The sequence below is a fragment of the Callithrix jacchus genome, chromosome 10 (genome assembly GCF_049354715.1).
Source record: "Callithrix jacchus isolate 240 chromosome 10, calJac240_pri, whole genome shotgun sequence".
Classification (NCBI taxonomy): Eukaryota; Metazoa; Chordata; class Mammalia; order Primates; family Cebidae; genus Callithrix; species Callithrix jacchus.
Genome location: NC_133511.1, coordinates 13,366,322 through 13,389,204, shown reverse-complemented (window position 1 = coordinate 13,389,204; position 22,883 = coordinate 13,366,322). Strand labels below are relative to the sequence as shown.

At 48.6% G+C, this 22,883-nt stretch overlaps 1 protein-coding gene and 1 long non-coding RNA gene across 2 annotated transcripts in view; both read left to right on the top strand.

Annotated features, from left to right (window-relative positions):
• The first annotated feature begins 5,118 nt into the window (after positions 1-5,118).
• TMPRSS5 (transmembrane serine protease 5) lies at positions 5,119-17,788 on the top strand. Its single transcript, XM_078339480.1, is given in 13 exon segments — positions 5,119-5,303; positions 5,306-5,323; positions 5,592-5,690; positions 6,243-6,365; positions 8,139-8,274; positions 8,583-8,696; positions 10,125-10,168; positions 10,922-11,084; positions 12,288-12,466; positions 14,721-14,819; positions 15,268-15,410; positions 15,736-15,888; positions 17,064-17,788. Coding segments are annotated over 13 exon segments (1,344 nt in total). The 5' UTR covers positions 5,119-5,245; the 3' UTR covers positions 17,079-17,788.
• Positions 17,789-18,009: 221 nt separating this feature from the next.
• The window catches only part of LOC103796028 (uncharacterized), a 46,807-nt gene continuing 41,933 nt past the window's right edge, over positions 18,010-22,883 (top strand). The window contains exons 1-2 of the long non-coding RNA XR_013523056.1: positions 18,010-18,452; positions 19,236-19,404. This is a non-coding gene — a long non-coding RNA (uncharacterized LOC103796028). The remainder of the gene's footprint in view (positions 18,453-19,235; positions 19,405-22,883) is intronic.

Here is a 22,883-nt window from a genome sequence, read left to right as displayed (position 1 = left end):
CGTGTAAACCAGTGAGGAAGGAGAGAGAAGGAAGTACATGAGCACAATATAGGGCCCAACAAGTGCTGTATGCATTGAATGAAGCTCTGGGGGAAGTGATGTTTGTGCTGAGTCTTGCAGGGTCAGTAGGAGTCAGCTACATGGGGAAGGGGGAGAGCAGATGCAAAGTCTCTGTGTTGTGAGAGTGCCTGAAGGCACTGAGAAATGACATGCATGTCAGTGTGACCCCAGGTTTTGCTGTGGAGGGAGCAAGTGCTGGCAGTGAGGATGGAGAGGTGAGGCAGGGTGAGATCACGGAGGACCTTTGAGCCATGACATGGAGCTCTGGTTTGATCCTGAAGGCCACAAAGACTCATGGGGTATTTTAGAAATGGGGCTCACATGTTCACATTTGCATTTTAGAAAGATTATTCTGACTTTATGGCTGCAGAATAACCGAGAAAGACAAGACACTCAAGCAGGGAGATTATTCCTTGGGAAATAGGAGTGATTACTCTTATTTTACAAATGAGAAAACTGAAATTTGAAGAGATGGCCTGAGTTGTAAGTTCACATAGTAGGTTGTAGACCTAGCTTTTTTTTTTTTTTTAAAGATCTTATTTTCATTACTCTTCTTAATGGCTCATGAGCTTCAGGCACACTTATGACTTATTCTGCTCTATGCTTTCTCATCTCCATGCCTTTGCTGATTCAATCCTCTTTGCCTGAATTACCCAATGTGAATGTACCTCTGTTTCTCCTGGAAAAGTGAGGCCTGCAGCTCTTGGGAGGTCCAGTCCTACAGGTCCTGGGCTGTGGCTGGTGTAGGGGAGATGGGAGGTAGGGCTGCTACCTCACTCTTTTTGCAGCAGCCCAACACCTTGCCTATAGAGCATGTATCTTCATCCATGTGGACCTGTCTCAGAGGCTGCTTTTTCTAGGAAGCCTTCTGTGGTCACCTCAATGAGGAGTAAGCTCTTGTTCTTTTGAATGATGACGGTAGCATATCAATCTGTTCTCACACTGCTATGAAGAACTGCCTGAGACTGGGTAATTTATAAAAGAGGTTTAATTGACTCATAGTTTTGCATGGCTGGGGAAGCCTCAGGAAACTTACAATTATGGTGGAAGGGGAAGCAAACACGTTCTTCTTCACAGGCTCCTTCTCCTCACATGGCAGGAGAAGGAAGTGTAAAGTAAAAGAGGGAAAAGACCTTTATAAAACCATCAGATCTCGTGAAAACTCACTCACTATCATGAGAACAGCATGAGGGAACTGCCCCATGATCCAATCACCTCCCATAAGGTCCCTCCCCTGATGCATGGTAATTACAATTTGAATTACAATTCAAGATGAGATATTGGGTGAGCCAAACCATATCATTCTATCCCAGCCCCTCCCAAATCTCATGTTCTCATTTCAAAACACAATTATGCCTTTCCAACAGTCCACCAAAGTCTTAACTTGTTCGTGTTAACCCAAAAGTCCAAGTCTAAAGTCTCATTTGAGACAAGGTAAGTCTCTTCTGCCTATGAGCCTGTAAAATCAAAAGCAACTTAGTTACTTCCCTGACACAATGGGATATAGGCATTGGGTAGATACACCCATTCCAAATGGGAGAAGTTGGCCAAAACAAGGGGGCTACAGTTCCCATGCAAGTCTGAAATCCAATAGGCTAGTCATTAAACCTTAAAGTTCCAAAATGATCTTCTTTGATTACATGTCATGACATGAAGCATTACATTCAGGTTATGCTGATGCAAGAGATGGGCTCCCATGGCCTTGGGCAGCTCTACCCTTGTGGCTTTGCAGGGCACAGCCACCTCCTCCTGGTTGCTTTCATGGACTGGTGTTGAGTGCCTGCAGTTTTCCAGGCTCATAGTGCAAGCTGTTGGTGGATCTACCATTTTGGGGTCTGGAGGACGGTGGACTTCTTTTCACAGCTCCACTAGGCAGTGCCCTGGTGGGGACTCTGTGTGGGGGCTTCAACCCTACAATTCCCTTCCATAGTGCCCTACCAGAGGCTCTCCATGAAGGCTCCACCCCTGCAGCAAACTTCTGCCTGGACATCCAAGCATTTCCAGACATCTTCTGAAATCTAGTGGAGGTTTTCAAACCTCAGTTCTTGGATTTTGTGTACCCACAGACTCAACACCATATGGAAGCTGCCAAGGCTTGGGCTTGCACCCTCTGAAGTAATGACCTGAGCTGTACCTTGGCCCTTTTAGCCACAGCTGAAGCTGATGCAGCTGGGACATAGAATACCATGTCCCCAAGCTGCACAGAATAGTGGGGTCCTGGGCCTGGCCCACAAAACCATTTTTCTCACCTAGGCTTCTGGGCCTGTGTTGGAAGGGACTGCTGTGCAGGTCTCTGACATGCCCTGGAGATATTTTCCCCATTGTCTTGGTGTTTAACATTTAGCTCCCCATTATGCAAATTTCTGCAGTGGACTTGAATTTCTCATCAGAAAATGGGTTTTTGGGCCAGGCCTGAAATCATCTATTACGTCATCAGGTCACAAATTTTTCAAACTTTTATGCTGTGTTTCCTCTTGAACACTTTGCTACTTAGAAATTTCTTTTGCCAGATACCCTAAATCATCTCTCTCAAGTCCTAAGTTCCACAGATCTCAAGACAGTGTGGTGATTCCCCAAGGAACCAGAAATACCATTTGAGCCAGCAGTCCCATTACTGGGTATATACTCAAAGGATTATAAATCATTCTACTATAAAGACATATGCACATGTATGTTTATTGCAGCACTGTTTACAATAGCAGAGACTTGGAACCAACCCAAATGCCCATCAGTGATAGACTGGATAAAGAAAATGTGGTACATATACACCATGGAATACTATGCAGCCATAAAAGAAGAATGAGATCATGTCCTCTGCAGGGACATGGATCAAGCTGGAAGCCATCATTCTCAGCAAACTGACACAGAAACAGAAAACCAAACACCACATGTTCTCACTTGCAAGTGGGAGCTGAACAATGAGAACACGTGGACACAGAGAGGGGAACAACACACACTATTGAAAGGTGGTGGACAAGGGGAGGGAGAGCATTAGGACACATGTTTAATGCATGTGGGGCTTAAAATCTAGATGATGGGTTGATGGGTGCAGCAAATCACCATGGCATATGTATACCTATGTAACAAACCTGCACATTCTTCAGAGGTATCCTGAAAGTTAAAGTAAAATAGAAAAAAATGGAAAGAGTATATGCGACATGGTTTCATTTATATAAAACTATAAAAAAGGGAGCTCTAACATACAGTGACAGAAACAGATCAGTGATTTTCCAGGGCTGTGGGTTGGTGAGAAGTTAACTGCGAAAAGGCAGGAAGAAAATTTCTGGGGTGACCTTAATGTCCTATATTTTGACTGTGTTGGTCATGTGGGTGTATACCTTTGTCAAAGTTATTGATCTGAGAACTTAAAATGTATGTAATATTTTTAATGTGCATTATGCTTCAATAAAGTTGAACAATCCCCCACCCCCACAAAAAAAAAAATAAAACACCACCAAAGTTCCACAGATCTCTAGGGCAGGGACAAAAGGCCTCCAGTCTTTTTGCTAAAGCATACCAAGAGTCACCTTTCCTCCAGTTTCCAAGGAGGTCCTTATTTCCATCTGAGACCACCTCAGCCTGGATTTCATTGTCTATATCACTATCAGCATTTTGGTCAAAACTATTTAACAAGTCTCTAGGAAGTTCTAAAGTTTCCCACATCTTGCTGTCTTTTTCTGAACCCTCCAAACTATTCCAACCTCTACCTGTTACCCAGTTCCAGAGTCACTTCCACATATTTAGGTATCTTTATAGCAGCACCCCACTCCCAGTACCAATTTACTGTATTAGTTCGTTCTCACACTACTATAAAGAACTGCCTGTGACTGAGTGATTTATAAAGCAAAAAGGTTTACTTGACTCACAGTTCTGCATGGCTGGCAGGCCTCAGAAAACTTACAATCATGGCAGAAGGGGAAGCAAACACGTCCTTTTTCAGGGAGAGGGGAAAAGCCCCGTATAAAACCATCAGATCTCATGAGAACTCACTCACTATTATGCGAACAACATTTGGGAACTGCCCCCATGATCTAATCACCTCCCACAAGGTCCCTACCCCAACACATGGGGATTACAATTTGGATTACAATTCAAGATGAGATTTTGAGTGGGGACACAGCCAAACCATATCAGGTAGTTTAGCTGAACTTTTCTTCTGTCACTTAACAAATTGTGCTTTGTTTACATTACTTATCTTCAGGACCAGACTACAGGTTCTTTGGGGCCGTCAGAGTGGGGAGTGGTCCATGTTGGTTTATTCTGAACTCCCTGTAGTGTCCCCTATAGTGACCTGTGCACTTGGACCAAATACCTATGGAATGAATGAATGGGTGGGTGGGTGAATGGTGGAGGGGCACTTCTTTCTGAGCTAGGAGGGAATGAAGATGGGGTGGGAGCTTGAAGCTGAAGGAGGGTGTTGAGGGATGTTAGCGGATGTCTTCAATGTTTATGGGAGGAAAGATGAATGATGGCTAAGAGTGCGGGCTTTGAAGTGGTCCGAATCTGCATTTAAGTATTTGCTACTGGCTATATGAGAGTAAGGTCAGTGGGGTTAGGGGTCCCAGGAGGGCACAGGGGGGCCTGGCAAGGTATCTGTGGGAATATACAGGGAGTCCCTAAGATGAAAAGAGGTTTACAAGTGGCAATGGAAGCACTGCGGTTAAAGATTGGGGACTTGGCAGGGCACAGTGTCTCACGCCTGTAATCCCAGCACTTTGGAAGGCCAAGGCAGGTGGATCACAAGGTCAGGAGTTCAAGACCAGCCTGACTAACGTGGTAAAATCCTGTCTCCACTAAAAATACAAAAGTTAGCCCGGCATGGTGGCGTATGCCTGTAATCCCAGCTACGCAGGAGGCTAAGGCAGGAGAATTGCTTGAACCTGGAAGGCGGAAGTTGCAGTGAGCTAAGATCGTGCCACTGCACTCCAGCCTAGGTGACAGAGTCAGACTCTGTCTCAAAAAAAAAAAATAAAAGAATAGGGACTTGGACTGGACTGTGACTTCTCTCTGCAGTCCTTTATGTGGGGATCCTGGATGTCTGACACTTATTTCCCCAGAGCCTGATGCTGGATGACCAAGCCCCTGTGGAGGCCCAGTATGCAGAGGAGGGCCCAGGACCTGGGATCTTCAGCGCAGAACCTGGTGACCAGCAGCATCCCGGTAGGCTAGACTGGGCCATAGGGGAATGACAGGGTGGGGACAGTGGAGGGTAATCATCCTACATTCCCTGGATCCTCCTTGGGTTAGCCCCACATAATTGATGGTGAGCAGCTCTCTCTCTTTTTAACCCCAGACCTGCTTTTGCTCCCCGTTTCCCACTCTAGGGATTGAGTGGGATTTGTGGGCTTCAGCAATCAGGCCGTCTCCATCCTCCCCTGCTCCCCACTCCTTTCCCATCTGGGCTGATGGGGCAGGAGGGGGTATCCTGTTGGAGTTCATTGGGTGCCTGGCCCCACGGTGGTGACTTAGGGTGAAGTAAGGCTGGCTGGCAGGAGCAGGAGACCCAGATACCCCTCTGCGTTTCCCCACAGTTCCTCAGGCGGGGTGCTGGTGCTCCTTGCGACGTGGCTGTGCAGTGCCGGGAGTCCTGGGACTGTTGGCTGGTGTGGGTGTCGGCTCGTGGCTCCTAGGTCAGTGCTGGGGGCCCTTCTCTTGTCTAGGGGAAGTTGGAAGGGAGAAGCAGATGCTGAGCAGGTGTTAAAGGTAAATGGGACAAGTGTTTTCATCTACTCTGTGCAGACAAGGGGAGAAATGGTGAAATTGCAGCAAGAGGGATCTAGTCTCTACCTAAAGAATAAAGTGTATGATTCAAGGAGGCCTTAGTCCGACTTTTTCTGGAAATCTTTCCCAGTGAGCGAGACACAGAGAGGACACACACACAGAGAAAGAGACATACAGAGAGACAGAGAGAATGACACACACACACACACACACACAGAGAGAGAGAGAGAGAGAGAGAGAGAGAGAGAGAGAGAAAGAGAGAGAGAGAGGAGAGAGGGAGAGAGAAGGAGGAGAGTCAAAGAGGCAGATATAGAGGCCAAGGTTGAGAGAGATGAAGTGCTGGGCCCTTCCTCAGCAGATTAGTTGGGGACCTGCCTGAGAGCAAGATGGTTGATGAGGAGGTCAGCACCCTGACCCTCTCCTTTGGAAATTTGACCCTTTCTCTTTATTCTTCTCTGAAGTGCTGTATCTGTGGCCGGCTGCCTCTCAGCCCATTTCTGGGACCTTGCAAGATGAGGAGATACTTTTGAGCTGCTCAGAGGCGAGCAGTGAGGAAGCTCTGCTCCCTGCACTTCCCAAAACAGGTGGGCCACACGCCTAAGGCTACAGGTCTCCCTCCCTTGCCAGGGACCCATCACAGCTGGGGGCAAGAGGACTAACACTGAAGGGCCTTCTGTTCAATGCCAAACATGGGTCTCTCTCGCCTGTAGTGTGAGGGCAGTGACAAGGTCTCACCTTGCAGAGGTGATCTCTGATTTGGGGCTTTCAGGACTCCCTGAGGACTGTCCCGATCTCTAGCTGGGGCAGGGTCCAGAGACCAGGCTGGCAGGAGGGATGGAAACTTGCCATGTAGGGTAGAGTGAGCCAGTGATGTGGAGGAAGGGGGGTCAGGTGTGTATGGGAGCCAGTGTATGACCATCAGGGCCACCTAGGGGTCTGAGAATATCATCCCACTTCATCCTCCTATCTCCTTCCCCTGATTGTCCCCTCCCCTCCAGGTAAGAGTTGGGGATCAGAAGGTTCAATGCTGTCCAGAGACTCCGGGTTAGAATAAGCTCATTAGAATAAGGTTGGAGTCTGTCTTTGACTAACTGTGTGGCTTTGGGCACATTACTTATTGTAGTGTCTGTTTCCTTCTCCATAAAATGGAAATACAAATATTTACTGCATAAATTTGTAAGGATAAAAGAAACTAATCTAGAAAAAGATGTTAGCATAGAGCGTGTGTAGTAGTGTGTTTGATTTGCCATGACTAGCACAGACTGGGTGGCTGAAACCACATTATTTTCTCACAGTTCTGGAGGCTAGAAGTCCAAGATCAAGGTGCCGTCAAATTCAGTGTCTAGAGAGGGTTCTTCTCCTGGATTGTAGAAGGCTGTCTTCTGCTGTGTCCTCCCAGGGCCTTTCCTATGCTCTTGAGGAGAGAGAGCTGTCTGGTGCCTCTTCCTCTTCTTTTTTTTTTTGAGATGGAGTCTTGCTCTGTCACCAGGCTGGAGTGCACTGGTGTGATCTTGGCTCACTGCAACCTCTGTCTCCCAGGTTCAAGTGATTCTTCCGCCTCAGCCTCCCCGAGTAGCTGGGACTACAGGTGCGTGCCACCACACCCAGATAATTTTTGTCTTTTTAGTAGAGATGGGATTTCACCATGTTGGCCAGGATGGTCTCCACCTCTTGACATCGTGATCTGCCCACCTAGAGCTCCCAAAGTGCTGGGATTACAGGCGTGAGCCACCGTGCCCGGTCTTCTTCCTTTTCTTATAAGGACATTGGCTCTATTGGATCAGGGCCCCACCCTCATGACCTCATTTAACCTTAATCACCTTCTTAAAGGCCCTGTCTCCAAATATAGTCACATTGAGGGCTGGGGCTTTAACATATGAATTTGTTGGGGCAGGACACAAGTCAGTTCATAACAGCCTGGAAAAACATACACTCAACAACTGGTAACTATTATTATCACAAGATTTGAAATCAGAGGACCTAGACTTAAGTCCTGGATCCATTGCTTCCTGACTCTGTGATCCTGGGAAGTTGCTTAAACTCCATGCCTTAGTTTTCCTTCTGTAAAATGGAGAATATGGCAGTACTCATTGCACAGGGCTTTTGGGACAATGAGTTACCATTTGAGAGCACGCTTAAAAGCACTTGGTTAAAATAGAAAACTGAAATGCTTTACCGATAGGGGTTATATTGTTCTTGGGACTGGTCTCACTTCCTGGGGAGCAGGGAGCTTGGCACTGGGTGACCCAGATGCTGTCATTAAGGCCTCTTCAAGTACCATAGAGTCCTGGGTCCAGCTCTTTCTGTCCCACCCTACTGCCATTCTCCTCCATGTGGTTTTCTTGCTGTGATTTCAGTATCTTTCAGAGTAAGCAGCAAAGACTTTTTGCTGGAAGTGCAAGTGAGGGATTGGCCGCGCTGGCTCCTGGTCTGCCATGAGGGCTGGAGCCCCGCTCTGGGGCTGCAGATCTGTTGGAGCCTTGGGCATCTCAGGTAACAGGAGCCAGATGTGGGTCCTGTGAAGCGGGAGGCCTGGCTGGTGCGGGATGGGAGTTGAAGACCTCGATATGCCCATCACTGGTCAATGTGCTCAGGAAGTCAAGAGGTCTTTTTGGCCATCTTCTGGCCTCTGGGCACAATGATGCCCCAGCCCATTTTTCTGTTTTGAGTATTACTGCTTTTTAACAAGCATAAATCCCAGAAGTAGTCATTATCACAGTCTTGCGGTCATTATACTAGTATTATATCTTGTGCACATTCCAGTTATGATTTCTTCCTTTCTATTCCCTTCTTCTGCCAAGACTCACTCACCACAAGGGAGTGAACCTGTCTGACATCACCCTCAACAGCTCCAAGGAGTTTGCTCAGCTCTCTCCTAGACTGGGAGGCTTCCTGGAGGAGGCATGGCAGCCCAGGTAGGACTACCGAGGCGGTTACTTACTGGTGGTCAGTTCAGCCAGTCTCCTTTCTTGGGATCCTGGTGGTGAGGACACTGGTGGTCTGAGATAGGAGGACAAAGAGGAACATTTTTTAATAAAAAATTACAAACTCAGTTCAGATGAGTCTTGTTTGTCACCACTTCACATCTGCTATTTGTCCTTCGTAAGAATGTAGGGTTGGTTATTATTGTCACAAGATTTGCAATGGAACAGATAAAACACCACCAAAGTTCCAAATGCATCGCCATTTTACAGGTTAGGAAAAATGCATTGCCATTTTACAGGTTAGGAAACTGAGGCTTAATAAGGTTAAAGGGTCTGTCCAAGGTCGCATAAGTAATAAGCAGCCAAGTCAAGCCTTTAAACCTGTCTCCAAGCTAAGTGCTCTCTGAATCCTGCCACACGCTATTTGGGTAATTCGGATATTTCAGGAGAGAAATGGTTGAATTACTCTGGCTAAGAGTTGCTTGTAGCCTGGAGAGTCTCCCAGAGAAGAGGGCTGTGGAATGGAGCAGCCCCTCCTCCAGATCCTGGGTATGACTGGGGCACAAGCAGAGAGGATCTTTGCCCCTTCCTAGGCTTCCTCAAGCTGCCTATCAGCCTCCTGGGATGGATGGGTGGGCACCCCCATTACCACATTTCCAATTTGAACTGTTCCTTCAGGCTCGTCCTGTCTAGCTGCTGTCCTCGGGAATGTGGCTGGAGATGGGAGGGTTCTGACTGAGTTCTTTTCTTGGATACCTGAATGGGCAAATGGAAATAGGCATGGGACTGACTTCTCCAGGAGAGCCAGTAGTGCTGTGAATTTGGGAAACTAGGAGAAACTAATGTCTAGACATTGCACTGCTAGGGGCAAGAGGTGAGTAAAGAAAGAAGAGGGTTTTGGTCAGAAAAGGAACTGAGGCTCAAGCTAAGAGAGATGAGGGGAAAGAGGAGAGCAAGAATATAAATATGCGAGGCCCAGGCAGAGGGTCTGGGGTGAAGAATCCAGCACACCTAGGAAGGAGCATGGGGTGAAGACCCCTAGTCATGTACACACTTACCTATCCGTTCATTAATTGAGTGTATATTTATTCAGGACACTTCGTGGGAACAGTGGGGCTTTCTCGTCTGTAAACATTCTGTGTCCAAGTTGATCTGCAAAGACCATGAAGTCCTTCTGCTGCCCTTTGGGAGGTTAGGCAGGAGATGTGCTGCTATCCTGGGGACCAGTGACGAGGAGGGGCCTGAGTGTTTGGGTGGGGGCAGTTAGGAAATAGTGTTATTCTTCAGGCTGTGGCTACATGACAGCCTTAAGAACTGTCCACTACCCCCTACCAACCTCCCCCATTCTTCATGTCCTTGGATGTGTGTGGCCACAAGGTGGCCCCTGCCCAGCTTCTTGCTGGCACCTCTGTTTTGTAGGAACAACTGCACTTCTGGTCAAGTTGTTTCCCTCAGATGCTCTGGTGAGTCATGTCTTGGTCCCTGGGAGGTGGTGGTGGGAGGAAGGGGTGTTCCCCTTGCCTCAAGTGTGGAAGAGCCCTATGGTGAGGCTCTGCTGGGCCTGGGGTGGGGGTCCTTGCCCACTTGCCCATCTGCTTGCCAGGCCCCTTCTTGCACTTGCTTTTCTGCCCCAGCAGAGCCCTTTCTAAGCCTCCATCATGCCCCTCACCAGCCACAGATCTGGGTGGCTGATCTTGCTTCATTACCTGCCACTCTCTTCCTTGGCCTCTGACACAAAGTCCCCCTTTCTTCTGGAGAGCCCCAGAGGTGAAATTATTATTGGCTATTGACTAACCTGTTAGCAGCTTCAGGTAACTAAGGGCAGATGGTGAATTAGGCCCCAAATGGAAAGCAGTCTGTGGAGTTGCTTTCATTTGTCTTCCTGTTCATCTGTTCTTCTCTTCATCTGTCCATTCACACATCCTTCCACACACTAACACTTTGACCTCTACTACAGGGTGGGCATTCTGTTAGGTACTGGGGCTCCATTAGTGCAGATATAGTTTCTGCTCTCAGCAGGCCCACAGCCGGATGGTGCAGGCAGGGGTGTAATCAACACTTCTACCTTCCCATCCCCCATACATAGGACCAGGGATCAAAAATGAGAGCTGTCCACCCTGGCTCTCTGGGGCTTGGCACTGGGCCACGCTCCCTGAGAGTTAGGACCATGCTGACACCCACCTCTCTGTTTCTATCTCACCCATCTCTGTTGGCAGAGTGTGGAGCAAGGCCCCTGGCTTCCCGGATAGTTGGTGGGCAGGCTGTGGCTCCTGGGCGCTGGCCGTGGCAGGTCATCGTGGCTCTGGGCTTCCGGCACACGTGCGGGGGCTCTGTGCTAGCGCCACACTGGGTGGTGACTGCTGCACATTGTATGCACAGGCAAGTCTCTGTGGCTGCTGAGGAGAGAGAGCCTTAGTTGCCCTTTCTGTTTGGCTGTTGGTGTGTCCTGCATCAAATGTTCATGTCCAACTGTCTCTAGCTTTTTGCTCCAAGGCTGGCGTTTGTGAAGTTCTGTCCATTCAGTATCAATAATAGATCCGCATAAATAACAGTAATAATATGGATATCTGTTCTTTATATTCATCAGCCTTTTTTTTTTTTTTGAGACAGAATCTCACTTTGTTGCCCAGGCTAGAGTGCAGTGGCTTGATCTTGGTTCACTGCAACCTCTGCCTCCCGGGTTCAAGCGATTCTTGTGTTTCAGCTGGGGTGCTACCATGCTCAGCTAACTTTTTGTATTTTTAGTAGACATGGGATTTTTCCATGTTGGCCAGGTTGGTCTCGAACTCCTGACCTTAGGTGATCCACCTGCCTCAGCCTCCCAAAGTGCTGGGATTATAGGCATGAGCCTGGCCTTACTAGCTTTTAATGTTAAAAATACTTTCATATTCACAGCATACTGTATTTCTTCAGGTTTATCTTTGGTTCAATCATTTTCCATTAATTATTGGTTAATATCTATCTTCCTTTTTAGACTGGAAGCTCTGTAGGAGCAGGGACTCTCAGTCTTATTTACCATTGAATCTCTTAGTAGATTTCTCCACTGCTGTGTCTCCAGGGTCTAGAACAGTCTCTGGAATGTAGTAGGTGCTTAATAACTATGACTTGGAGGAATGAATTAATGATGAGTGAATGAGCTCTTTGATCTTCTTTTGATGGTGAACAAAGCAGAGAGTATAATCCCAATTTTACCAAGGCTGGGAGGGAGAAGTGCCTCTCCCATGATTACACATAGTAAGTCCAGAGACAGCACTGAGGGAAGTTTTTCTGACACAGGCCTTCTGTGTGTTTGAAAACTTGGAGGGAAGTTATACAGGAGAGAGGGAGTGATGGTTGCAGATGACCCATAGTCTTCTCTATCCATGAGGCCTGGAGCATTATTAATCACCTACTGCATGCCCAGTGTCTTGCCAGCTGCTGGGATGATACTAAGAGGCATGGTCCGTGGGGCCTGGGAGCTCACCGCCTGCTGACGGCCCCCCCACCAATGGCCTCTCTGGCCAGCTTCCTCCACCTGCCACTTTGCTTAGGAACACCTCTTCTGCCCCTTCCTTCCCGGCTCAGCATGGCCCCTGTGTGCAGTTTCAGGCTATCCCGCCTGTCCAGCTGGCGGGTTCATGCAGGGCTGGTCAGCCACAGTGTAGTCAGGTCCCACCAGGGGGCTGCGGTGGAGAGGATTATTTCACACCCACTCTACAGTGCCCAGAATCATGACTACGACATCGCCCTCTTGCGGCTCCGGACCCCTCTCAACTTCTCAGGTGCGATGTTGGCTTGAGGGTGGGCAGGTTGGAGACTAATGGCGGGAGAGGGCGGGGGCTGGGTGGGAGTGGTGAGCTGACTTCCACAGTTTCCTCTGAGCACCATAAACCTTAAAACAATTCACTACAGTCCATTTGGGGACCTTAGTGAATTCTGGCATCACCTGGATCTGAAGTTGTTATCAACTCTTGTGCAGGCTCTTTTGGGAATAAAGTTTCAGGCCCTTTTCATGGCTGGGCTGCAGGTGGGCTTTGCCTTGAGGTCCGAGGCAGCGGCCCCATCCACCAGTAGGCTGCTCTCTACTCTATTCCCAGGTTAGCCTTGGGCCCTAATATGGCCATTGGGTGCCATGTTACAGTTTATGAAATACATTTTTTCAAATATCTTCTCTTTCAGTCCTTGAAACAACCCTGATAGATAGATGAAACAGGTAGATACAGATAAGGACACTGCAGCGTAGGGAGGGAAGCGACTGTCTTCAAGGTCACATTGGCAAACAGTTCCTAAGCCTGTTGCCAGGGCTCCTCCTGCTGCAGCACCTGTCCTAGGAGGTGACTCCAGGCTGCAGCCATACCAGCAACCGCTCTCCCTGACACACACATGCATGTGGCATTCACCTGCAAACACACACACACATGCACTCACACAGGACATGCATATAGACTCATACACGAGCATTCACACATGCTCACACATACGTGCTCACATGAACACACCTGTGCACACACACCACACACACTCACAAACATGCACACTGTGCACACATATAGACATTCACATATACTGAACACTCCTCCCTCCCATCATCACCTGTAGTCTTAGGTTTCCCAAATAACAGCCATACACATTTAACAAATATTTTATCACATATGTGAACTGTCATTCAACAGGTAGTATTTCTAAGTTAGGCTGGGCACAGTGACTCAGGCCTGTAATCCCAGCACTTTGGGAAGCCAAGGTGAGTGGATCGCTTGAGGTCAGGAGTTCAAGACAAGCCTGGCCAACAGGGTGAAACCTCATCTCTACTAAAAATACAAAAATGAGCTGGGTGTAGTTCTGCATACTGGTAGTCCCAGCTACTCAGGAGGCTGAGGCAGGAGAATCACTTGAACCAGGGAGGCAGAGGTTGCAGTGAGCCCAGATCATACCACTGCACTCCAGCGTGGGTGACAAAGCAAGGCTCCATCTCAAAAAAAACCAACTAACCAACCAACCAGCCAAAGAAACAAACAAACAAGTGTTAGTTGACTGAAATAAGTATATTTAAAAGAGAAATACTGCTACATTAGATACATATGTAGAATCTCCTACTGATTTTCCTGCCTCAGCCTCCTGAGTAGTTGAGACTACAGGTGCACACCACCACACCCAGCTCATTTTCTAAGTATTCTAGTATTCTAAGTAATAGATACTACATAGGTATCTAATGTAATAGTATTTCTCTTTTAGATATGCTTATTTTGTTATAGTAAATAGCATATTTACTATATAGTATAGTCAGTAAATAGCATATTTACTATTTAAATATATGAATAGGTATAGTAAATAGATAATAACTAGCATCTCTAGTTAGAGAACGTATATTAATTACCTAACTAGAGAACCTATATTGCTTATCGTCAATAGATACCACAAAAATCGGTGTGGAAGTTGTAGGTAGCTGAGCCTGCTGCAGAAGTCACTGCACCTGGGCCTGCTGTCTCCTGTTTGGATGGGAGGTTGGCAGGCGGCAAGAAAGGCACAGACCAGCACCAAATAGCCTTTCTCTGTGATACAGTTAGAGGAACTGAAAGAGAATTGAAAAGGACATGGCATTCTCCTCAAGTGAATGCTTATTCAATGGCATGCCTATGTACTACCTAAAATGATTTTTGGCTGCACCCATGGGATATGTCACATGTTTTTGGAAACACTGTCCTTATTAGAAGTTGGGTACCCATGGCCTGAAAGAATTTTCACCCCCACTTCATCCGCAGGTGTGGGGAGGGGAGGCAGTGTGGGCCGTGTCCACCTGTAGAGGGCGCTATGCACACTGCAGTTTGCATGCTGTCCTCTGTGACAGGTGACCCCTAGGATGGGGACGGTGCAACACTTGCAGAGCCATCTCGGAGGCCTGACTGGTGGAACCCAGGAACCAGGACTGTTTGAGAAGGGAGGGGGAGGAGGACCTGCCAGTTCTGGGTCCTTTGCCCAGGCTCTGCCGTGGGGAAAGACGAGCCTGACTGGGGACCAGGACCATGTGCCTCTCTACAGACACCGTGGGCGCTGTGTGCCTGCCAGCCAAGGAGCAGCATTTTCCGAAGGGCTCGCAGTGCTGGGTGTCTGGCTGGGGCCACACCGACCCCAGCCATAGTGAGTCAGCTCCCTGGGCCCTTGATGTAGGAGCGGGTGGGGGAGGCATTCTTCCCCAGGGTGAGGCATGGCCGCATGACCATGCTGGCCCTGTTTTTCCCTGGCATCAGCCTTGGCCAGGCCTGGGGGCTCCAGTGTCCCTTGCCTGGGCCTTTCTGGGGAGTACATCTACTGAAAGTTTTCCCCAAACCAGACCCTTTTACTCCCCCTCCCCTTGTCCTATGAGCCCCGTGGTCTCAGCATTTGGTGTATGTGTGAGTCCTCCTCTTCCCATTCCTGGCCCCAAATCTAATACCCTCCTGCTTCCTTGCTCAGGGTCCACAGCTCCCACCCTGGGCTCACCTCTTTGGGTTGCCATGTCTCTGGGACTTCTAATTACCTCCCCTCTTGCTGTTCTGCCTGCCTGGCCTTGATTCATGCCTTGCAGTTTTTCTCGGTGTACCCGCAGCTTACAGCTCGGATATGCTTCAGGACACAGTGGTGCCCCTGCTCAGCACTCAGCTCTGCAACAGCTCTTGCATGTACAGTGGAGCCCTCACAGCCCGCATGCTTTGTGCTGGCTATCTGGATGGAAGGGCCGATGCATGCCAGGTGCGGCCTGTGGTGGCTGGGGTAAGGGTGGAGGTGGAGGTGGAGGTGGGTGTGGGGGTGGGAGGGCGAGGGGCCTGCTGTGATTTGACTCCCTGCCCTGGTCTGCACATGTTGCTGGTTTAAGACAGCCTCTCTAGAAGGAAGGGCATCCAGGCAAGTCTGGAGCTCATGCTAAGGGTTTAAGGAGGGGTGAGGCCAGCAGGTATCTCAGCTAGAAGCAGGAAGGGCCCAGTAAGGAGATTTCACTTGCCATAGTGGTCTGGTTCTCTCCATCAGGAAGAACTAACTGGCTGTTTCTCTGTGTCTCCATGCCTGGATCCCCTAGGGGGATAGCGGAGGCCCCTTGGTGTGCCCAGATGGGGACACATGGCGCCTGGTGGGGGTGGTCAGCTGGGGTCGTGGCTGCGCAGAGCCCAATCACCCAGGTGTCTACGCCAAGGTAGCTGAGTTTCTGGACTGGATCCATGACACTGCTAAGGTGAGTGTGGGGCCAGGAGTAGGGCAGGGAGGTTTCGAAAGGACCTGCCCCTTGAAGGCTAGGAAGATTGCCCCTTAGGCCCGGGCCTTGCTGGGGGCAGGGGAGGGAACTAGGACATGCTCCCTAGACTGAGTGGAGGGAGAAGTGATGCTTAAATATTGAATCCACTGGATTTAAGGATGAAATGGGTAAGAGTAGACCTGAGTTTGTATCCCAGATCTACCATTTCCTGTGTCGACCTTTGGCAAGTTTCTAACTTTGGTAAACCTTAGTTTCCTGATAATAACCATCATGGCTACTTACATGCTATTGTAATGATTAAAAGACCAGTACAATGCCTAGCATGGTGCTAGGCTTAGAGTGAGTGATCTGTAGTGTTTTTTGTTTTTTTTTTGAGATGAAGTTTTGCTCTTATTGCCCAGGTAGGAGTACGATGGCGCAATCTCAGCTCACTGCAAACACCACCTCCTAGTTCAGGCAATTCTCCTGCCTCAGCCTCCCGAGTAGCTGGGATTATAGTCATGCACTACTATGCCTGGCTAATTTTTTGTATTTAGTAGAGATGGGGTTTCACCATGTTGGTCAGGCTGGTCTGGAACTCCTGACCTCAGGTGATCCACCCGCCTTGGCCTCCCAAAGTGATGGGATTACAGGTGTGAGCCACGGCACCCAGCTGTCATGTCATTTCTGTGTATATCTATTACTGCCCTTCCTCCCTGCTCTCTAAGGTGGTTACCAGTGGCCACATTCCCTGCACTGCAGAGAGAGCTCAGCACTCAGCAGTTTGGGTTTTGCATCTATGTAAATTGTGTGACTCTGGGCAAGCCACTCTCCTTCATCTGTTCGATTGGAAGGCCAAGTGAGATAATGTGTATACACACGCTATTTACATGAAGTATTTTACAAATGTAGGGTGTGATCATGAAAAGCATCTTCCTCTAAGGTTGGGCAGGGGTGGGGATTGGTAGACAATACATTTCAGAGTTTACAGGGAATGTATATACCCATCTTCTCATAGGAATCTTACAAAAAGTCTTGAGCAGCAGATTTTTTTAGCTCCATTTGATAGAGGTGAAAACCAAGGCCCTGCATGGTTAAGTGGTTTACTAAAATAAAAGTCGCTTGGCTAGTGTAGAGCCATACTGTGAATCTGGTTCCTTTCTCTTTTGGTCTAGGACTCCCTCCTCTGAGTCCTGCTGTTTCCTCCAGTCTCACTGCATACTGTCGCCTCATGCTTCCTGGGGTCTCCGGCAGCTCCACTACCAGAGAGGCAGTAGCCTCCCACCCCGAAGGCATGGACCTCCTACTACTGCGTGCGAGGAACAGTCACCACCCATTGGCCAGCCACCCAGCCACCCGGCCTCTCCTCTTGGGCCCTGATTTCAGAGTCCTCTTTCTCATTAGAGACTCAATGACAGGAGAGAGGCTGGGGCTGCGTTGGGAATGCTGTGGTTGCTGAGGGATGACGGGGAGGAGGAAAGAGGCAGGAGCTGGAGCAGAGGCTGCTGGAAGCAGCAGGAAGCCCGCCCTTCTGCCCTCTCTTCTCCCAGCCCCTGTGTGAATTATTTGGGAGAGTGCTGGGAGGTGCTCCTAGTCCTGTCTTTTCCCTGTGCTCTCAGGTGGGCTAAGTGCCTCCCTAGTGGATTCTATGGCTGAGAGGCTACTGGGCAGATGGGGTCAAGGCTGGGCCAGCCCAGATGAAGCCAATGGGAGGCAGGATCCTCTCCACTCTCCCTCTCCACTCCCCTTCCTGTTCTCATGTGGCTCTGGCTGGCCCTGTATGGGGTAGGGGCACTGGAAAACAAGAAGGCTGGAGTTGGTCTAGGATGTTGGTTTTAAATGACAGTTCCGTGAACTGGTCCAAGGAGTTCTGTTATTAAAGTGATATATGGTCTCCGTCCAGGTTTCTCTTCTCCCTCTTTCTCACTCGCATGAAGACACACACACTGCAGGGTCGAATTACAATTTTTCTTCTGTCTTCTATACATGTTTGTTGGAGCTTTGGTGCTGACTCATGCTCATCTACTCCAGAATTCCGTTTTGTGCTCATTTGTTTTGCTGAGGTAGCTGCGACTACAGGTGCACGTCACCACACCTGGCTAATTCGGTTTTTATATTTTTTGTAGAGATGGGGTTTGTTTAATTCTTTACATTTGTTAAATCTACATGTCATGATTTGCAGTGAAAAGCCTTAGCCATCCAGGTGCTCTGAGGTTTTGAGTCTGAGAACCACTTAAGTCAATGCTCTCTTGGGAAGGTTTGGTTTCCCAGCAAGGCCCATCTCTCCTTTTTTTTTTTTTTGACTCCAGTCTTACTCTGTCACCCAGGCTGGAGTGCAGTGGAGTGCAATCTCAGCTCACTACAACCTCCACCTCCTAGGTTCAAGCAATTCTCCTGCCTCAGCCTCCCAAGTAGCTGGGATTATAGGCGTGGGCCACCATGCCTGGTTAATTTTTTTGTATTTTTAGTAGAGACGGAGCTCCGCCATGTTGACCAGACTGGATTTGAACTCGCAACTTCAGGGGATCTGTCTACCTCGGCCTTCCAAAGTGCTAGGATTACAGGTGTGAGCCACAGCACCTGGCCCCATCTCTCCTTCTTAGCCCTTGTTTTGGGACTGGGGCTTTTGACTTGGCTTCTCTTTCTGAGTTTATGCCTAGTTAGTTTTTCCTTGGTTAAACCTCTCCTCTCTAGCAATTAAAATGTAATCGGCATCTTGTTTCCAAAAACTGCAATGAATTCTTTATGGTGCTTACCTAAGGAAATGCAATTAGAGTTTAGCAATAACAGAACTTTGTGAGTTTATCAGCGTATTTTTTGAGGAGTTGTACACATGATTATTCATTTCTAGAAGGTCTGCTCCCTTTACATGAAGTGCACTAAAAATGAAGGTTTCAATTTACTGCCAGTTTGTTACCTAGGGAAGTAGTTGCTGGGAGTCTGCTGGCAAAGTGTAGAAGCAACGTGGGAAAAGTTCCGCTGAATGGCAAAGTAGCCTTGCCCTGTGTCCCTGGAGGTCAGACCTCCAGCCTCTACCCTGAGATCAACATTTACTGCCCAGCTCCCTTAAGTCCTCACCTCAGGAGGCACTGATGAGGGAGTGGATCCCCCTGGGCCGAATAAGTGCACAGCAAATCCAACAGCTGTGATCTTTTTTGTGTTTCTAATGTCAATCACAATCATTTGCGTATTTAAAGGGAAGTTTAAAAAAAAATTACATCCGCCAAAGCCTTTTAATAATCAGCAACATTTGAATAGAGTTTTACAGTTTAAGAAACATGTTCACATGTGGGATCTCACAACATCTATTTGGTACAGATGTTAGTATTGTTGTCCTCATTTTACAGATAAGAAAATTAACTCAGAGAGATTAGGTGGCTCCCCCAAGACCACCCAGCTGGTAAGCACCGGAGCCAGGATGTCAGCCATGGGACTTTTTACTCTAAATCCACATCACTGTCATGCATATGAGTGAATGAGATGATCCAGTATTGCACAGAAGAATAGAATTGGAAGGTAATTGCTTAGGTCACCTGGTCTAAGTCACCTGCTTACAGTAATGCATTGGCACACCTACTTTTTTTTCTTTGAGACAGAGTCTGACTCTGTCACCCAGGCTAGAGTGCAGTGGCATGATCTTGGCTCACTGCAACTTCTGCCTGCCAGATTCAAGCGATTCTCATGCCTCAGCCTCCCGAGTAGCTAGGACTACAGGCTTGTGCCACAAAGCCCGACTTTTTTTGTGTGTGTGTAGAGATGGGGGTTCGCCACATTGGTCAGGCTAGTCTTGAACTTCTGTCCTTAAGTGATCCACCTGCCTTGATTTCCCAAAGTGCTGGTATTACAGGCATGAGCCACTGCACCCTGCCTCCCACACTTACTTTTTTATAGATGAAGGAACCAAAACCCAGGAATTTCAGAGACTCCTGCCAAAGACCCTTCTCAGGCAATATGCCTAGAAATTTCCAGTTCTCCCTGAGATTCATGGTCCGACTAAACCTTACAAATAAATATCTCCCATAGGGGAGCTACAAAGGGTACCCTAATTAGATAATTTGCTAATAATGATTTCTTGCTTACCTATACAGAAGCTCCTGTTGTCTATGACCAGGCTACCAGTCAGATCTGCAGATGCAGAAGCTCTCACTTTCCTTGTTAGCATTTGCCAGTCCAGCTCTTTGGAAAGGGAAGAGAAGTGATGGCCTGGCCAGCTCTGTTCCCCTGGGCCTGCTCCTGGAATGAAGGGGTGGAGGTGGGGCCAGGAAGATTGGGAAGGTTCGAGTCCAGAAGGGCTTTAATGAGGACCAGCTGGGTTCCCAGCTCTCTTAAGCTCTGTAGGGAATTTGGAGTTAGAAAGGCCAGCTGTCTTACTGGAGCAATGAGGCTTATTTGCAAAAAATTATTAGTAGCCAGCCAGGCACAGAGCTGAGTGGGGAGGTAGTAATTGCTCAGAGAGTTCTATGAGCCTGTTGTTATAGAAATCATGGCAATTCTGCATGTGGGAAACCTCTGCTTTCCTCTGTTAGGACTCGGCATCCCACTGGCTTGGACAGAGCTTTCGAGCCTCCTGAGATGTCCCAGGAGAGTTGCTCCTGGCTGCCATGACAGGTGCAGATCCCTTCCCTCTTCTTCTTCTTCTCCGTGCTTGTGGGATCTCGAGGATGCTAGAGGGTTCAGCATCCCTCTGCCATCAGATGCAGGTTCTCCCCTCCTGACACTTTCTGTGGAGTTCTGCTTTTCCCAAAAGGATTTCTGGGAACAAGGGGCAGCCCTGACATTCCTCAGGAACGTTTCTCATGTTCTTTCTTATATTTTCTTTTTGGAGGTGCTTGGCTCACCCACAATAGGACAGAACTTGAAATGCTATACATGCTTAGAGCTGGTTTGGTAGCTGTCAGGAGATGTTTTTCCCAAGTCCCTCTGATGCTTCTTCTCTCCTCTCTTCTCTGCCCTCTCCTGGCCATGCTCTTAGGACCCTCTTGTTGCTCCATGGCTATTCAAAGGAGAACCTACCTTCACCTGCTCTCACTTCCCAGTCCAGCATCCTGGGTCTGAGCCCTGTCTCTACCTCCCTGGCAGACATGCCACAGTGAACTCTCAGGGTTTGCCCCACCATCAGGACTCTGTTTCCTACTAAACTGACTCTGAAAAGTTAATGACTCTTTCAACTGTGTGTTAAACCCATCCACATCTAGGAAGGATTTCTGGGAACAAGAAGGTAGGCAGCAGCTTCCTACTCCTGAGGGCTGAGACTGGTCTTTCTCACACATTCAACGCTGGGAAAGAGAGAGGCAGGCCTGCACCCACTGCCTGGGGTCTCCCCAGGGTGGGGCACTCCAGGAGGATCTGTGGAGGATTTCACCTGGAGGTGGGTGCTGAAAGGAACCAAGCTGGGGAATCAAACAGAATGGAGAGAGAAATCGTGGCTGCAGAGGCACGGAGCCCTTGCTACTTAGCCTTTCCCAGAACAGCACGTGGGCTCTAGGAAGGCAGAGACTTGCACAGGGCTGGGCTCATCTCGGAGCTTTTTCCCTTCCAAGGAACCTCTGGCTATGGCATCTAATAGTAGGAATCAATGGTTCTAGCTGCAGAGTCCCATCACGTCCCATGTGGGAATGGGCCGAGCAGGTGACTCAGCCTCTCTGGATTTTGGCTCTCATTTGTCAACTGAGAAGTCTGGGCATGGTGGTCTCCACGGGATCTGCCTTGGCAGATCAGCTTTAGCTCAAACTTCTTTTGCCTCTTAAGATGTCTGCCTACCACTTCCAGTTTGGATAACCTTCAGGAGGGGCCTGTTCCCTGGGACAGATCTATGGAAGTCAGTTTGTTATGGCTTCACAGCACTGCAAGTCTGCTGTCCCTGGGAGCCCTCTGGGTCCGTGGGAGCCATAGAAACGGGGCAAAAGACTTTAAAGGCAGCTTTTGCCCTGTTGCTGTACCCAGCATTTGAACCCTGGGAAAGGATTCAAGGAAAGGTTGAGCTCCTCAACCTGGTAGTTTTTTAATTGTTCCCCAGCTCACTTCCTGATAGCCCAGGCTCTGTCTGAAGCCTTGTGGCCTCCTGTGCCCCAAAGGCTGCCAAAGGAATTTCCTCTCAACAGCAAAGACTATGAACATGTTTCTTCTTTCTGTTTTCCTTGACAGCTCCTAAGCTGGCCATGAGGACCCACTCCTTCCTCCAGCCTTTCTCTATGCGTAGAACAGTGAGGGGCGCAGGGCAATATATTCAGGCTTATGTATATGGCATCTGAGGTCAGGCATGGAAAAATACTGAGGCATTGTATATGTTTGTGCATGAGAATGAAACTCCTTGACCCTGAAAACAGGACAGGGAGTGGAGTGTGTGGTGTGATAACGAACGCTGAACACAGCCTCCTGAGAATGCAGTTTGCATGTACAAGGTCACAGGTGCCTTAGCAACCCACCTCAAATGACCACTAGTGGACATTTGTTGTTAATACAGGAGCTTTCAATAAATATTTGGTGGATGGAGGCTGGGATGGACTCTTTTGGAAGAGCTACCCCCCAGCCCTGCTCAGCTGGAACTATCTGAGTCCTTTGTTCTTGGCATTCACTGCAAGCTGTATAAACTCTGCAGTGAGGAAAGTTCTGGGTTAGCAGAACTGCTCGAAGACAGCTGGGATCTGAGCCCTGCTCTGGACCCAGCCATGTGCCAGGCTCAGGGAGGGAGGAGCTTTTCCCACAGCCCCTCTGTTAGGGTGACCCATCTTCCCAGTTGGCCCAGGACTGTCCTGGTTTTAACATTGAAAGGCTTATGTCCTGGGAAACCTTTCAGTCCTGGACAAACTTGGACAGTGGGTCACCCTAAGTCCAGTGCCTCTCTTCTGTATAAATGGAATTCTGCAAAAATTCAGAGCACCCTGCTCCTGTTATCCTTCCTTAGTCTGACTGAGCTTAATGGAAGCACTCCCTGGTGCTCAGACTTGGAGAAGGAAGGTCCTGGGAACTGTCAAGGCCTGAACTGTTTTGCAAAG